Raw genomic sequence first — 18,112 nt, 5'->3', positions numbered from 1 at the left:
TGAGTCTTTCCTCAGAAATGAAGCGCTCCCAGTGATACACACACGTCTGTGCTGCTCCCTCTGTGGCTGAATGAGGGTGGATTTATGTATCTCACTCCCTCTCCTGCGTCTTATTGCAGAATCAGAATATTACAAGACCAAACAAACCAACTGTCACATTTGATCTCCTCAGAGCACATACATTCTATATTTTGGAACTCATTGTTCTTGCTTGATCGACTCTTGCCATTGAATCCAAAAGCCCCACAAACGTGGCAGCTCAGTTCCAGTCTTTTGAGTCCGCATGCCCTGCACAACTGTACGTCCATACCACAGTCTGCTGCTGTACAACTGGGGCCCACATGTTGTTTACCTGCCGTTGTTTCTCACCCTCATCCTCCACAAACCTCCAGCCTCTGGGGAGTTTGTCTAATGTCCATGGAGTCGTGCAGCGCACCCTTCTGAGCGAGGTGAGCACCTGCTGTCAGTACATCAGTGAGGATGAGATAGAGACAAGGCAGAGGACACAGGCGGAGAAGGTACTCATATATTAACCGACCAAAGCTCCAGCTGCTTTTCACCTCCTCACTCACTGACAGGTCTGCTTTTATCTGCCGAGGTTCAAGGCGAGCGATGGAGCTGCTTTACGCCGCTTTGCACTTAAAAAACTACCTGTAATGTCTTCTGAGACATGAGCCTGCACCCCCGCCCCCCCTCCTCTTTGCCCTGGCCCTCTATACTCCCCCCCCCTCTTCTCACACACACATACCCACAACCATTTCACTAAATTTCGTAGCTTTTCTTTCTCCCTCTCTTCTTCTCAGTTCTGGAGTTTGCCTTTGTTTCTCCATGCATAATTCTTTTAGGGTGGCTGCTTTTTTCATCCCTCCTGGTGTGAGAGAGTGCTTCTTTTTTTTTTTTTGACTTTACTGCATCCACAGAAGCAGTCCTCAGAGTTGTCTTTATTTTTCTCCGCAGCGCAGATAAGTGGTAGAAGGAGGGCGTCTGAGGATGTTTGTGTGCAGATGGTGGCTGAATTTGGCATTTTGAGTCCAGCGGATAAGTAAACAAATCATTTTTTCTGGAGAATATTTTGTCAACAGGTCTTGAAGTCACACAGCATACATGTGTTTGTTTGTTGCTGTGGATGTGGGCATACTGCCGCTGCTGCCGTGGTGGCACTTCTCACTGTGTGTGTGTGTGTGTGTGTTTGCCCATTCGAGAGGGGGACACTTAAAGGAAAAAGGAAGATAGACAGTGAGCACAGAGGTGAATCGTAATTAAAATTTTCTGTCTCGTTAGGTAGGTGACAGCTTGCAATCGATGGCGTGGTTCTGCCTCTGATGCTAACGATCCAAAAGATAATTTGGGTTTTAGGTGGGATGGGACCAGTAAGGGGAAATTAATTAAGATATTTATGGTCCCAATTAATCAGGGCACAGAGAAGCTTGGGAAGAAAAACAGTACGCTTATAACCATGTAGTTTTAGCTTTTCGCAAAAACTACAATTAGGGACTGAGAGTTTCCCGGAGCTACCGAGTGCAGCACGCTGTTCTCCTTTTAAAATCATAAAGGCCACGGGTTAAATCCCTCTCCTGATCCTTGCTGATTTCTACAAAGTTGAAACAACAATTTTGTCGTATTACATCACATAAAACTCTAATGAGGAAATATGAGCTCCCTGTGCTTCAGATGGGAGCACCCAATTATCCTCACTTACTGCTGCATAGGCCCATGCACCCAGGCTAATGGAATTACAATTGCTCTTCCCCCAAAGGTGCACGGCATAATGTTGAAAGACTGTAACGCTGATCAGAAAATGCCTTAACCCTGCTTTGAGTCACATGTCTGCCTTGGAAATCATTGTAAAACACAAAAGAACACATGCAAAAAAAGTTTTTACGTTTTGTTCCTGTTCATGTGCCTCAAAACTAAAAAAACAAACAAAAAAAAGACAAAAAAACGGACATTGACAGAACCTCCCATACAAAAAAGTTTGGGGAAAATGTTGCATTTGTTCTCAGATGGCGAAAGCGGCATGATGATATTCTGTCCAGCATTCCAGTACCTGCCCCGGGCTTGTTAACAAGGTGCCTGTGGCAATGATTGCCTGACCATCAAAATCCCAGCTGATAAGTTCCCCTGGGAGAGAGAGGGAGAGAGGGAGAGAGAGGGAGGGCGAGAGGGAGAGAAAGAGAGATGCTATGTCATTGAATTCACCCTGATTGCCTCCTCATGCTGTAAGTTTGAGATAACACGCAGACAACACCCAGCTTTACATCCTCCATAATGGCCTCTGTGGCGTTTATATAGAGCTCATTCGGTAAAATCTGTCCGTTTTGCCACTAGTCTTATGTAACGGCTGGTGGGCAGATCCTGTTTGCAGCATTTTATCATTTTTATGACTAGATTTATATGCACAATTATGGCCGTGTACCCTGTCGTCAAGATGGCACCCAGCAAGACACCTGTCACTTCCAATGCTGCAAGGCCGAGGGAGGAGGATTGGCTGATTGACTGAAGCCTCAAAGTGCACGCAGGGTGAGGGACACGGTGACAGGCCCGTGATTGACACAGACGAGGGAGGAAACGAGGATAGGAGTGAGTAGCTAGGAGGACGGATATAAAAACAATAGCAAGTTAAAGAGAGGGGATAGAGGAAGATTTAGGGAGATAGATAGGCCGAAGAAGAGACAGGTGGTGAGTGGGAGAGGTGGTGGAGAGAACACAGAGGAGGGAGGGAGGAGGAGGAGTGGATAATCCTCTTTTTTCTTTCTGTTTTCTGTTCATAACAAGGATGTGCTTGAAAAAGAAAGGCTGGGAAAAAGAGGGAGGAAAAAAGAAAAGGGGGACACCCTCCCTTTTCCATTTTTTTTTGGGGGGGGGGGGAGAAGTTGAGAGTAGAAGGGGGTGAAAAGTATTCCTGGAGGAATGTCCCAACTTCTGTCATGCCCCAGTGAATGTGCTGACAGGGCCTGTCTGTGCCACAAGAGATCGTCATACACCCAAACACACTGCACAACGGTGCACTGGACACAGGGAAACTGCCATGTCCGTGTCCTTTAATACGGAGATTTCACAAATCACATGTTCAACATTAAATACACTGATATAGAATTTGATCGCTTTTGTCACGAGAAAATGCAAATGAACTGGATATGCACTGATGTACAATTTGATTATGATTTAAGAAAAAAATGATAATACAATTCTGCCTGTAAAGGTGTTTAGAATGGATCATTGTAAAGCTGAAAGAGAAAAATACTCAGCTTTGTACACACAGAGTCTTTGCTGGTTCTATTTTGGCTGTTATGTCCAAGAGATGTGAGTCTCTATTTCAGAGGTTTTCAGACAGTTTTTCTTTATTTAAATGACTCAAAATGGTTGAATGTTCAAATTAAGAATTCACATTATAGACATGTTAGATGCTGAATTACTGAGATGAGTGTATAGCTTCTCTTATCTCAAACACTATACATCATAACAATATGTAGTATTGTAATAGTAAGGTAATATTTTGGTCATAAAATGTTCTTTATTTAGGGATTACTAAGTAATAGCTTGGTCAAAATGTGCGTATAGGTCATAAAGGAGGATGAATTTCAACCTAATATGTTTATTATCAATTCTGATTCCAAAACATTTTCATGTAAAGGCATTATGCTGACAATTTTCATGACCATGCTTTGGGAATAACCTTGGAAATAATATGATATTACTGTGTTATTATCTTCTTAATAACACATTATCAACATTATTATTATTATTATTATTATTATCAAGCTGGAAATTGTGTTAGAAATAAGATGGCATCACTATATTATGAAGATTACTGTCACACTATTACCACAATGTTACTGAACTGTAACGCGAGGCGTTCCTCAGACGCGCTGACTGAGTTTGCCACTTTGATTTGCTGTAAGATTTCCATTTGAGCCTCAATGTGTGCGAGCCGAGGAACCTTGAGATGCTGCTGCCGCGTGCAACACACGCGCATGTGAATCTACAGCTCGCATCTGTGCCGTCGTTCTAACTGACTGATGGAAGAACAATAACAAACCCGCTAATGAATCACGCATCAGCGTGGTATGAGGCCAGTTTCGTTTCAGGGTCGGTTCCTGCTGTCAGAGATCCTTGACAGTTGTTCCCACTAATAATTGCTTAGAGCAAGTTCTAATATTGTTATCCTACCTTTTCCATGTAGAATAGAAAGATGATAACTTTGTCCCCATATATCTCATAAATGACAAAAGAAAGCACTTGGGTCATTATGAGGGTATAAATGGAAGTGTGTTCAGGGCCTGAAAAGCCCTCTGAGCTTGTGAAAATGTGATTTCTGCTCCGTTAAATGTTCCGTCCTGCATGCTTGTCTGCGAGCTCTCTTACCTGTCTCTGCTGCTCCACTTTTAATTAACGCAGTGCAATGATTAAAGTTTTAACTTAATTATCTTTATCTTTTCTCTCAGGGTGTTCATCCCTCTGTGGGCAACTGAATGAGACGTTTCGCAAGAGGAGTGGGGGGAAAAAAAACAACAGGAAAAGGAAAAGCTTGGTGAGACAGAGGGAGATAAAAGGCAGTTTGAAGACAAAAAAAAAAAAGGAGTGACTGACACCTGCTTTCCAGCTCAGTGTGAAGCGCATAGAATGGGCGAGTGAGAGGAGGGGTATGGAAAGAGGATAAACAGAGGAAAGAATGAAGATACCTGGAAAACAAGGCCTGCCTCACAGCAATCCTCGCTTAAATTAGGACAAATCACCACAACACAAGATGATCACAAAACACCTGCTCCTGTTGGTTTCCCTCTGTCTGTGGGAGGGGCTTGCAGGGAGCGCCTCAGCCAGTAAGGTTGTGCGGAGGAGAGGAGTTGGCGTATTGCACCTGGTAAAGCAGGGGGAAAGCACAGCAGCCATCCAACGGGATGCAAATGTGGATGCAAATGCGCTGCCTGTGATGACTCTCAGAAACCTGATTAATCAGCAGGCAGGTGACGCCGGATCTTTTTCCTATTCCAAAATGTTGCAGACTCATGCTGCTCCATCTGGAGCCAACAAGGAGAAGCAAGCTTTCAAGCCCAAGCGTGAGGTCGACTCTGTTTTTAAAAAGGAAGTGACTGCGCACACATTATCTGGTGACAAGGAGTTGAACCAGGATGTGAAGAAAGTTAAGAACAACACCAAGAATGCAGAGGCTGCTAAAACAGGGAGGACAGACAAAACCTTCACAATCCACCACAAACCAGATTTGCACTCCAACAAAACCAAGTTTAAATCAGGTTCTAGATCCAGGAGCAGACCTGATTTGAGCGTTTACACGACAGGTGTTCCAGGGAAAGGCTTCAGCATAGACTCCAACAGGAAGCTGAACCTCACTGGCAGTTATGGGGTTTTGAAGCTGCTGTCGAAAGAGAACCTGGTGAGGATCGTTAATTCCCAAATGCAGAGCGTTCCCAGTCTGAGCTTCCCGAGCAAGGGCAGCCGGAGCAGGAAGAGAGATTTGATTGACGTTAATCACAGACAGTTAGAGAGTCAGAAAATGCTGAGACAAGATATGGTTGTCACGCAGCCTCACACGGGATTTGATAATCAAACTGCATTTCCTTATGTAAGCCCAGTCACCCCTTCAGATCTCAATCGAGACCGTGGTGCTAACTCTCCTATTATTCCGCTAATTGAAGTCAAGCCGGCGTTTAGTCAAGAGCAAGTCAACTTGGGAATAGAGGATTCAGATAATGGTGATAGCAAGAGCGAACACGTCGTCCATATGCTGTCAACAACACCTCGCGGGGAGGTCAGTCTTAGCCCCGAGAAAGAAGCAACAATCAGCCAAACGGAACCACCGTTTACGTCGACAAAACATCTCCCGCTGTATGTTCCCTCTGAAATGAACAATTCCCCTCCGTCTGTGCTGACAGCGCAGCACCCAAGATTAATACTGGGGAACAGGGCAGCAGATTCCCATAGAGACCCATTAACAGAGTCAGTTCACACTGCTCAAACAGAACTCAGCACAGCTCAGTACTCCGAAGATGAAGACAACACACTTGTCAACAGCAGTCATGTCCTGAGGCTCCATCCGGCTAACGAATGGAGCCGCGATGCAAAAACTGCCGGCCTGCGTGCCGTGGATCCAGAAAACGGGCAAGGACTTGTGTTTGAGGAGGCAGAGTCGGAGGTAAAAGAGGAGGAGGAGCGTGACCACATGGAGGGGAAGGGGCCACGCTCTCGCAGCAGAAGGAGCTGGATTTGGAACCAGTTCTTTGTGATTGAAGAATACGCCGGGCCTGAACCTGTACTCATCGGACGGGTAAGGACAAAAAAAACTTTCACGTTCATCATTTACAAGGTTTTATGAATATTTAAGACACTCAGGTCTACACATCTTTAATGGTGAGCATAATTTAATTTAAGTGGAGTTTTTTTTTTTTTTTGTACGTTACAAATGCACAATTGGAATGGATTTACTTTGCTCCAGTGTGATGTGGTGCATTCCAGTTAGTCGTAAAAACTCCAATGAATCAATGGTGTACTGAGGCACAACAAAAGCCCCAGCTCCGATCTGCCCAAGGGGCCAGTCATGATCACTACCAATCTCACCTCACCAACGGGAATTGACACATCCAGGAGAATTAATGGCCTGGCCTTTTTTTCTTTTTACCATTGATGCTCCCCCAAGGCAGAAAGCAAGAGTAGTCCGAGTGTTCCTGTATTTCACTGTAGGTCAGTCCTGTCAGCTCTCCTCCTTCATGGTCAGAGGTCTCGCTAATGCTATTTCATTTGTACTGATTTACACTTGGTTTGACAGGATTTATCACCGCATTCTTCCCCAACACAACACACGGGGCCGCACTCCTATTGCTCTGCCATGTGATTTATTGGAATCATTGACTGGGCATGTCTCACCCCAAGTGCCCGACGCACACTCCTCCCTCTATTAAAGGAGTGAGCAGCTGAGCGTGGAAGAGGTCACGTCGACTGGACAGAAGGTGTCTCGCAGCCCTGCACTGTAATGGCTGCGCTCTCAGTCCTCAGCATGCGCCAACTGTCTCAGCACCCAGCTGCGGTAGATGAGCTAATTTATAAGTCTGTGTGGCCAGTTTGCAGAGCAAATGAATAGTAATGATCCCTGTGTGACTGCTTCAGGCTGTTAGAAGCCACAAAATAGGAAGTTGGTGAGTGAATGTGTGTGTGTGTGTGCATAAAGTTGTACTGGTGGTTAAGGGCTTCAGCTCAGCGGGAGGTGTCTATTTGCCTTTTTGTCTTCAGATTACAATATCCAGGTGCACACAGACGGGCAGAGCACTGCAGCGTTTGTGTACAGTCTCCTCGAGAGCAACAATGATTACACTATTCTCAATTTGGCTGTTTTTTTGTTGTTGTGTTTTTTGTGCAATCGCACCACAGCTGATGATGGTTTGAAATGAACGCTACGAAGCTCTGTTTGTAGCCAAGGAGAAGATGCAAGAGCTAATGGTCCAGCTTACAGATGGCACTGCGTGTAAAGCCATTAGTGCCAATCTGCTGTGTCAAGCAGGTGTTTATGCCAGTACATTGTATGACACTCAAGGAGGAAACAATGCCAGGCCGCACTCACATGCCCATATGATAGTGCTGACACTTGGAGTACATCCAGAATGCTTTTGTCACTGTGTTTGTGTGTAAGCCGCAGCTAGAAATGCGTGTGATTAGTGCCCTACTGTATTAGACGGTGACGGCACACATGAATAATGCTCTTATAGATCTAAATACGCTTATAAATTTTTAATCTCCCGCTATGCTCCAGTGTCAGCCAGCACTACACGCAGGTAAAGAGATCAATGCGGACACACTCGCTTGTTTTTTTGCATGCACCAGCGGCCTGGTTGTGTTTTAATAAAGGGAGCTATGATGGGAAGTGTAAAGACATTGATTGCACAGGCAAAAACACCTCCATCTGCCCAACTATACTGTTGAGATACACATTCAGACACATAAGGCATGTACGTCTGACGGTGAGATAATGTATTTACCCGGGGGATCTTTAATGAGCCACCAACATTGATTCATGCTGGGTTTTTTTGTTGTTGTTGTTGTTTTTTGTTTATTTTGTGATCTCGGAACGGTTCGGTCTGTATAAATCTCCGCTGAAGCCGGAAACCAGAGCCAAGGCTCTAATCTGTGATGTCAGTGTGAGACAAAAGCTTTGCTGCTAAACGGATGATGAATTATGGGCCATCTTTGTGGACACAGTGGCAGCACCCAGTGCAATTTTCTGGGGATATTCATAAGCACCGTCGATGATTCCATACATTAGAGGAATGATAAAAAAACAGATGGTTTAATGTGAACAAGCAGGTGAGGCATTGTTGTTGTTGTTACAGTGGCTCTTAAAGGTAAAAAAGATGTTCCATTTCTGTGTTAAAATATCTTAAAGACAAAGAGACTGAGAGTGTTGCATAGTGTACTTACATCAGCCAAAGCATTTCTGGTACTTTTTTAATCCATAACGCTTTAATTTATTGGGCTAAACGTCAGTGTGAGGAGGAAAATAGTCTGTATTTTTATTTAGTTTAGTTTAGCTATTTTGTTTTTCATTTCATTGTGTGTATATATCACTAATATATCTTGACTACTCATTGCCATGTGCTCCCATAGCATTTTTTTACTGTTTAGATTGAGAGACAGAGGCAGAACTTATAGACTGTGCATTTAGAGCGTTTCAATATAGTCAAGTTTAGTTTATTGTCTAATATTGAGAGTTGTTTAGGTTCATAATATTGCAAAAAAGTGATTTTTCTGCTTTTGATGATTGTGATTTTACATTTACAAACAAACCAACATTCACATACCCACAGACACACATGGAGACATGCAGATGTTGCTCTGTTACTATATTTTATCACAGTGGCGTCTCTGCCCTGTGATAATTGTGAATTTAATTGATGCTGTCACATGGTCTGTAATGGGGTTTTAAGTGATTGCAGTGGCAGTGTGAGAGAAACAGATTTTTCTTGAGGAGAAAAGGCGCCTCAGCAGAGCTGGGATTAAGAAAAAAAAGAACACTCCTTTCTGATTAGCTTTTCCTTCCCCCTCTCTTCTCTTGAAATGCAAACTCTCTGAGACCTTGTGTGGATGGAAAATGTGACACATCGAGTAGTTTCTTCTTCTCATATTTCCGTCTTGCCCTGCTTCACCTTTTTAACAACTCACATGTAGGAGCAGCAAGTTACCGAGCATGCATATGTATTTTACTTGTTGACCTAGGCTCTCATCGTTATTAGCATAGAATTAACATCTGCGTGAATATAAATAATTCATAATTCAACACATGACACTCGCACTGTGGCACAATATGAATCATAATGCACATATCAGGGTGAAAGAGTAATTAAATACTTTAAGATTCTTACACAATACCAACCAAGTCCCAGGGTAACATATACTTAGATTTCTTATCATGCTGAATCATTCCTGGGTTATGTCTCGCTGTTAAAAGATTCTTCCTGCCTGAGGCGATCTTAAGTCTTATAAATAAGATGATTATTGACTGTTCTGATATTGATGACTTCCGTGGCTCTGCGCGGCGCCTCTGGGTGGTACGTGTGCGCACATGTTATTATCAAAGTGCTCATGGTTAGTTGGCTGTGTGATGCAAGAACGAGAAGGAGGCTGTCACAGGAAATTAAGAGCCACTCTTTCAGACTGTGTATGTGTGTGTCCACAAACATTCTTCAAAGGCCGTTCCTTGTTAGCTGCAAGCAAGTGTTGGAAAGTAACAATGGTGATTTAATCCAGTGCAATTTTTGACTCTGTTCTCCTCCTCCTAATGTATTTATTTCAGTTCACTGCATTGCTATTATTGAAGTATTATTATTAGGTTTTATGTATACAACCTGTAAACGAATAAAATATACACATCGTACAAGAAACTGCCTAATATAAAGTGTATACTCAGCATGAATAAACTCGTAGTGTTGGCTGTTGCCACAAAGCCACAAAGTTATAATGCTATATTAATTTAATATATATCATAAAGGATCATTCAGTGAAATATGGTAATAATCTTTCACAGGCTACTTTTAAGAGCGACTCCACACATGAAGACCAAACTGAAAACAATTGTAAAAAAGGAAAAAAAACAAAAACAATCAGCAATCTGTGTTATATACTTAGGTCATTGTGTTGAATATGAATCATCCATTGTAGGAAGTGTACTCACTAACTTGTATCGTGACTTTAACTATAGTAGTAGCTTGAAAAGAAAGGATATTCCATCCTCTGCTCCAGTGATTCTGAGTTATTTATTTATTTATTTATTTATTCATGCATTAATTTATAATCTTTCTATGCTTCCACAACGGTGGCTGGAGGCGTTTTTCGGATTGTCCGTCCATCCCATTCTTGTAAAGATAATCTCTCTTTTTTTCAAATTTGGTAAACATCCACTGGGGATAGAGGAAAAAAAAACTATTTAAAGATAAGTGTTTTTCAGACACAGGTTTCAGGTGATAAATCATAGCACTGCAATGTACACTCACCCTCATGCTATTTCTTTAGTTATTATGTGTACCTATTAAAGATTCCTGTGAGGTCCTCTGCCACTGTAGCTTCAAGGTTCATCGTGTTGTGTGTTCAGAGATCGGCTTCTGTATACTTTGGCTGTTGCCAGTGCTTACTTGACTTACTCTGTCATTTGGAACCAGTTGGGCCATTCTCCTCTGACCTCAGGTGTCAACATAGTATTTTCTGTCAGTGAGCGCTCCTCACTGAATGTTTTCTATTTTTTGAACCATTGTCTCTAAACCATAGAGATGGCTGTGCATAAAAATCCCAGTAGATGAGAAGTTTTCTGAAATATTCAGACCAGACTGACTGGTACCAGCAACCATGCGATGTACAAAGTCACTAAAAATCACCTTTCTTTCTCATTCTGATGCTTAGTTTAAAGTCATCTTGATCATTTTTAAATGCACTGAGTTGCTGCCATGTGATCGGCTGATTAGATCTGTTACCACTAGGTACCTGTAAGGCTTACTACCAGACCCGTCATATACCATCAAATCCACACCTGACGGCACCCGTTAGTATTAGACTCACAATCCGTCTGACACCTGTGATTAAAGACACACAATCAACAGTCACTAGAAATGGTAACTTTCCAGTCAGCGAAGGTTTGGCTATGTCACAGATAGTGCCGTCATGCTGTCATACCAGTGGTTAGGGTTACAATGTTCCCTTAAGTATATATGTGTTTTTCTGATACTTTTTTATATATATATATACACCAAATGTATGGTAACTTAATTGATCATGATTTTCAACATGAAAATGTTGTTAATATATATATATATATATATATATATATATATGTGTATATATATATATATATATATATATACATATATGTATATGTATATATATATATATATATATCCGGGAGAAGCTGCACGGCAAACACAAGCATCAGATCACACTTTCAGCACTGGACAGCTCCCACATGACTGAGAGTAGAGCAGTAATTTCAGGAGGGACAGCTCCTTCTAACACACCGTCTCAGGACAAAATCTTTCACCATCTTTCAAATACGTTTTTCAGTGTAGACACCGCATATATGACATTATCATAAGAACAAGTTAGCAGAAAGATAGTAACAACAATACGCAACAACAAGACCAAACCAAACTGCAACAATAAACCATGAGAAATGAGCCATTATTTCTATTTACAAAAGCCTGAAACATATTCAGCTGCTTCCATTTGTTCCCCATTTGTTCTCATAACTTTCTTGCAAACTAATAACACACAGAATAATTTGGCTAAATCATTGCCTTTGCCAACGTTGTTAAGTCACAATAAAGCACCAGAAATCTTGCCGCCTATCAACCAGGTAACACCGAGTGGACGCAGCCAATAAAAGAATCCTAACCTTCTGGGCTCACACAGTTATTTGTGAGACAGATGAAAACCCAAAACAAAACCATTAAAAAAATGTGTACGCGCGGTGTGTACAGGATTACGGACAGAATACATAATGTATAACTGTGTGTACATGTTCTACAAAATACGCTTGAACACTGAATGCAAAGTGTTAAACATGTGGAAACATGTTCACACTATGATGTTGCAATATATGAGCACATGAATCATTTTCTCCCCCTGACAGGAGAGACCGACGACTCTACTACACTCACATTCTGGAAAACACACAAACACACACATATACGTGTCAACGACGGGCAACTTTTATTTGTGTACAAAGAAAATGAAGAAAGCAGAAGGACAGAGAACACACAGATGAAAGTAGAATTAGAAAAGTTGGTGACGAAAAAATTGCCAACGGGATGGCAGCATTACTGTCACTGTAAACACACACACACACACCTCCACTGACAAAGAAAGACAGCTGTGTGTTTTAGTGTACAAGAGGAACTCTTACGCTCCCCGTAGAAATCCTTTAGCTTGTGGGTCCAAGCACAGCAGGGGTGAGACAGCAATTAGAGAGCGACTGCTGTGTTGTAGGGAGGGACGAGAAGATAACAAGACAGAGGAGAGCAAGAGTGTGCGGGACAAAAAAAGGGGACAATGCGGCAGAAGGGTACAACTATGGTGGAGGTTAAAATAACGAAAGGGAGCGTACAGTAGCCTAGAGTGAGGGCAGCGTTAATGGATTGTGGATATGTAGAGTGGATGAGTGGGGGAAAAAAAAGTGAGAGTGGTTGGAAAGTGACGAAAGGTTAATGGCTTACAACCGGCAGAGAGGAACAACGTGAGGCAGTTCAACGCAAAAGAGTGGAGGCGAAGGAGTAAGAGATCACAAGCGTTTTTAAAGATGACCTCACAGCCCGTAAATGGCCTGAAGCAAGGTGAAGCTAGCGCGGTGAAGCTCGCGCCGCGAGAGAGCGCGAAAGAGAGCGTTATGAAAAGTGGCAGCTGGGAATCCAGAGCATCAACGTTGGGGCGTTCAGGGTTTACGCGGAGGTAGAATACAAGACAGAGTAGGAGAGAGAGAGAGTGGGAGGATGGAGAAAGGCGTTAAATACCATGTTGAAGGAAACCCCTATGGAGGCTGCATTCAAATATGTCTCTGTGCTGAGAATGTGCGAGATCAAACGAAGAAAAATAATAGACGAGATGACAAGGGAACAAGGCTAGATGGGGAAAAGCAGATCATGGGAAGGGAAACAGACATCCCTTTTCTTCTTTAACTCCAGTCCTTCCGCTCTCTGTACGCCTCAAATGTCATCTCGGGATAGAGCGAACAAATCAGCAAATTGACCGTCTGAATTTAAAGCATTATTCCCCCAACATATGAGAATGGCAGTGTTTTATCTCTGAACATAAGAACACATTTACAACATTTTCAACCCCAAAAGACCCAACAGCCTAAAATAAAACACAAGTGTAATTGTTATACCACCTAGGGTGGGTTAACCCTAGAAATACAATGTATTCTAAGGAATATACGAAGTGAAAAGACTTTGCAGGAGATGGATTCATGGTAATGCGTAACCCAGTGTGTGCTCCCTGACCATGACCTTGAGACTACTATGTATGCGTTGGCTTGGACCGCATGCTCCACTTCTCCCAGTGGCCCTGAAGGATCACGCGGATCAGGAAGTGGAGGGCAGGAGCGAGAGAAGAGGGCAGAGGAGAGGGCTAAAGAAGAGACCCGGTCATATCACAGAGGTAGAGAGAAGGGAAGGAGGTGAGGGCTGTGAGGTGACTCGCCCTCGGGCAGTGGGCAACAGTTTCTATGTTCTTATCATACGTCCTGGTCAGTGATTCACGACTGTTTGATTTGAACTGTAAGCTAGTTGTTAATGTGTTACATATTCATCCCTCCTGACTAATCCGGTCACATTCAGACAGCATTTAGTTCAAATGTTCACAGCTGGATTTGTTGACCTTGCCCTTTGTCCAATTACTGACATCATGTCTGCAAAAACTAAATTATGCTTTAAGGAGTCTTGACTGTGCAGATTTGTGTCTCCTGTGTTTTTGTGTGTGTGTGTGTGTGTGTGTGAGTCACTGAGAACGAAAAGGGAGATGAGCAAATTAAAGCACTACTTAAGCAGATATATCAAGTGTTAAAATACCATGGGGGTGGCTGCAAATAAATAAACATATGAGCGTTAATTGGTGTAAAAGAAAACTGCGGGTCACAGGATTTGAGCTGAGGAGACGGTTTCTAATCTGTCCTGAGTGCAGATTCATGCAGCTCAGGGATTTGGACGCATGTGTCCTCTCAGACTGTTGGTGGTTTTGATCTGAGGAAGTGTGTGTTCAGACCTCGACTTAGCGCCATCTGTGTGATGTGATCACTCAGGATGGATGTTAATACCAGGTCTGAAAGGGTCAATATATAATGAACAGCAGAAGCTGTGTTGTATTTAATCATTGGTAGAGTTCCACGCCAAATTAATATCATGAATATCAGCAAATGTAAATGAGAAAATATTCATGTTTGCTTCCATCAGCGTGCTGCACTTCATGTTGACAATAAAGCTGCAGCGAACTGGGTTGTTGGTTGAGCTTCAGAGCGGTTTTCTTGGACTGTATTCAAGCACTAAAGACAGAAATGTTGGAAACCTAAATACAAGATTCTCCTTAATCACAACGGGAAAGTTGAAACACACAACTGCACATTCAGCCTAGTGACAACAACCTAATGTTGTCAGTTTCCTCTATTGGGCTAAAGTGTAACAATAGAAGTAAATACTACAATGGTTTTCTTTTTCTTTTGTGGCTGCTTCTATGAGCCAAGATGCTGCCTTGTGTCTTGCAGGAAATGTTGCAAAGAGGTGTCTGTTATCTGACATGACAGTACAACAGAAACAAATATGCTTGACACTGTGTGGAGACTGTGTTAGATTTGTATCATGTCGGCAATATTGCCTTATATTTGCTATCGAGATAGCTGCTTGGCTAACATATAGACAGCTGTACAGTATGTGAGAGGCTTATATCAGCTTCAACAGATGGAGCTGAGGAGGCAACTATAGGAGCTGGATTAAGAAAACCAGCAGAGCAGCCAGTGAAGCATAACACAAATGTCAAGCCTCCACTTTCTACATAAATGAATGTCAAGTGAGCAATTTTACCCTTTTTTTTTTTTTTTCAGACTGATGTTGGAAAGCAGGCTCATAACTAATTAACACGTACAATATTTTAACCAGTAGAAAAACATGTTTGTGAATAATATTGTGGCTTCAGTGTCGGAGATCCAGGTGAACAAGTGAAATACTTCTGATGAAATATGGAATGAAAAGGCCTGGAAATGTTGGCTCCAGACCAGAGTGAGGAAGAACATGCTGTTCAAACACACATGCCGAACAAAGCACGTCCTAAAATGAGCTAATTTGGGCACTGAAGGTGTTATTGTCTGCTGTAGGCATGACAATGCCACTTGTCTGTGCCAGGTCCACATTGCATTTGAAAGATTACACAGTTTTATGATGTGAAAAAGGTTCGGGCACATAAATAACTTTCTTAAATTTAGGAAAGGTGAGATCAAGGCTGTGAGGGGGTTGATCATCTGTTTTTGCAAGTTTAGAACTCTGAATGTAAAAATGTCATTTGAATTTAGTAAAAGACTGACATGGTAAGCACAGGGAGGAGATCTTCAATAAGATTCTTTGCTCCTCTCAAGTGCCAGAGGACATTGTCGCTTAAGCGTTTACAAATTGTGGTAGATATTTAACACTCAACACTCAATTGTGTGAGTAAAAGCAAAGCATCAAAGGAAAGTCCTCGATAATAAAGAAAGACACAAGTCCACAGCCTGTGAGGGACCAAGTGGGAGGATGACGATGACATCAGAAGAGCAGGAGAGGACAACACAGAAGAGAAGATGGCATCTTCTCTTTTGAAGGTTCATTTTATTTAATGCCTCCTGAGAGGCATTTCGACGCAAACATACACATGCCAAGACAATTCAACTAGAGTAACACTTTAATTATAATCCCAGTACAGCATTTTTCCTCACAGAGGTTGTTCAGCTTTTTTTTTTTGACGTGCAGTTGTAAAAAGTACTGATTGCTCACTTACGACATGCCACAAAAACTTTATGGAGGACACAATATAATGTTTTGACCCGATCTGAATGAAAAGTGATGAATAAGGGTTGAAGCGCAACCTCTCTTTGCACTTTGTACTCTGCCAGCCTTTCACCTTCATGCACACCCCGGGCTCTGTGGTGACACAGGGGAAATCGACATGGCTTAAATTTATGATGTCTATATATAATATTTTTGCTGTTTTATCTTGCCATTGGACAGCCTTTTTCCGACTGGAAACTGGAGGCAGAGTTGCTTTGTAAACTGCTCACTCCCTGCACCAAAGTCCAAAGAGAAAAGCTATGATTTTTTTTACACCACATCACACAGGAGCGGTTGATCCACTGCTGGACTGCTAGCTAGAAAACTGATTATGGACTTTGGTGAGGGTAGAGTGAGAGGTTTACAAATTTCAGTTTGTTGTCAGAGAGGCTGTTATTTGGTGAGCACTTAATTAAACTTAATTGGCTACTGTTTCATTGAGAGTGAGTGTCCATGTCACAAGCTGGTTCCCAGTGCATGAGTCAGAGCTGACTGTGTGTCAGTGCCTTATACAACCACACTTACGTACAGTCACCTCAACTATAACTGTACGGCACCATTTCAACTGTATGTTACAAAACCTGTATGATTACACAACCAGTTCTTTTGTGCCAACAAGAAAACACATCTTTCCACAAAACTCAACAATATTAACTACAGAATGAAAAGAAAAGATTTTAAAGAGTGTTGAAAATTCACTTTCATCCACTGCAGACTCCTCTTCCTTTACACACACACTGGCAAACCCACTGCCTTTGGTTTTCCAGTGGTGGGAGCCATTCCTCTTGGCAGTGGCACACGGTGGCATATATGTGGGCGATTTGCCCTTTAAATGTACAGCAGTGAGTTAAGCCTCCAATGGCTTTTTCCAAAGCTCGTCTCCCTCGGCTAAAATATGATGTGAAGTGTACACCACGGTGGAGCACTGAAGCAATAAAACAGCAACAATCATGCGACTGGCTTGCACACGCACACATGCACTCACACACACTCTCATACGTCAGCTGATTTAAAAAATTCAAACGTAGGATTAGCATACTTTTAAGATAAAAGCGCCGTTTTGTTCTGAATAATGTATTGTAGAGGAAGGGAACAGTGGTGCGATGCATTGAACAGCTAATGCTGCCAAAGGAAAAGCCTAATAATTATGAATAATGAATGTCCCATCAGCACGTGTGCACGTGTGTGTGTGTGTGTGTGTGTGCCTGTTGAATTGCAGGCGACACAACGAATTTGATCAAACGTGTCCACACCGCAGCTGAATTAAAGAGGCAATCGATGCTAATCAAACTTCAATGCAAAAATCAATGCTGGATCAATGCTAAACAATTAACCGCTGCTCCTCCTGACATATCTAAACCACATCTCACAGTAAGACAAACAGACACGGACTGAGGAACCGACTGTTTTCATTTCCGACTTGACATTTTACTGTGAGCGCCGAACAAAAGGGAATTGCACCCAGCCCCCGACACCCGCTGTGAGAATGGGTTTGATTGAAAGTTCAGACAGAATTTAAAACTTGTCACAGTACAAAGGTCTGTCTTCTTATGTCTCAAGTGCTCCTCAGAGGCTGGCTGGTTTCTGCCTCTGTCACTGTGAGGGTTTTCTGTATAAGTGCCTCTGCATAAGTGGAAGGTGTTTTTGCTGCAATGATTAGAAGAAGGAGAGCAGAACTCCGAATGGCAGTGTTGGAAATTTGCATGTATGTGGATGCGTTTGACTGAGACTATTTGAATACTTTGGATGGTTGTTTTATGTGATTATGTTTCCTTTCAACCATGACATTTTATTGTTAAAGGAACACACTTTGGTAGGGTTGTGGCGTCGTTTCGAAGTCAGAAAAGGCAAGAAATGTGCAGCCCCGTGATCAGAGAGCACTTAGGCAAGTTCACTATATCAGTGAACCCTACACGAGAGGTAAAATGAAAGTGCATGCATATGGAACGTATCAGCTGGACTGGAAAACAGAACAAGTACTATGATTGCAGAGGGTTAAAGTGGACTCATTTCAGTTTCAAATATATTCAGTATAACTCAATATAATAACAATATAACTT

At 42.4% G+C, this 18,112-nt stretch overlaps 1 protein-coding gene across 3 annotated transcripts in view; it reads left to right on the top strand.

The window, feature by feature from the left end:
* The window catches only part of LOC131461274 (uncharacterized), a 141,445-nt gene that overhangs the window by 47,326 nt on the left and 76,007 nt on the right, over positions 1 to 18,112 (top strand). For all 3 annotated transcript variants that reach the window (XM_058632416.1, XM_058632405.1, XM_058632425.1), the window contains exon 2: positions 4,446 to 6,283. In XM_058632416.1, coding sequence (XP_058488399.1) covers positions 4,748 to 6,283 — 1,536 coding nt within the window. In that variant the 5' untranslated portion in view covers positions 4,446 to 4,747. The remainder of the gene's footprint in view (positions 1 to 4,445; positions 6,284 to 18,112) is intronic.

Source organism: Solea solea, chromosome 1 (genome assembly GCF_958295425.1).
Source record: "Solea solea chromosome 1, fSolSol10.1, whole genome shotgun sequence".
Lineage (NCBI taxonomy): Eukaryota > Metazoa > Chordata > Actinopteri > Pleuronectiformes > Soleidae > Solea > Solea solea.
Note: the sequence above shows the minus strand (reverse complement) of the source record. Positions and strands in the feature narration are given on the sequence as shown.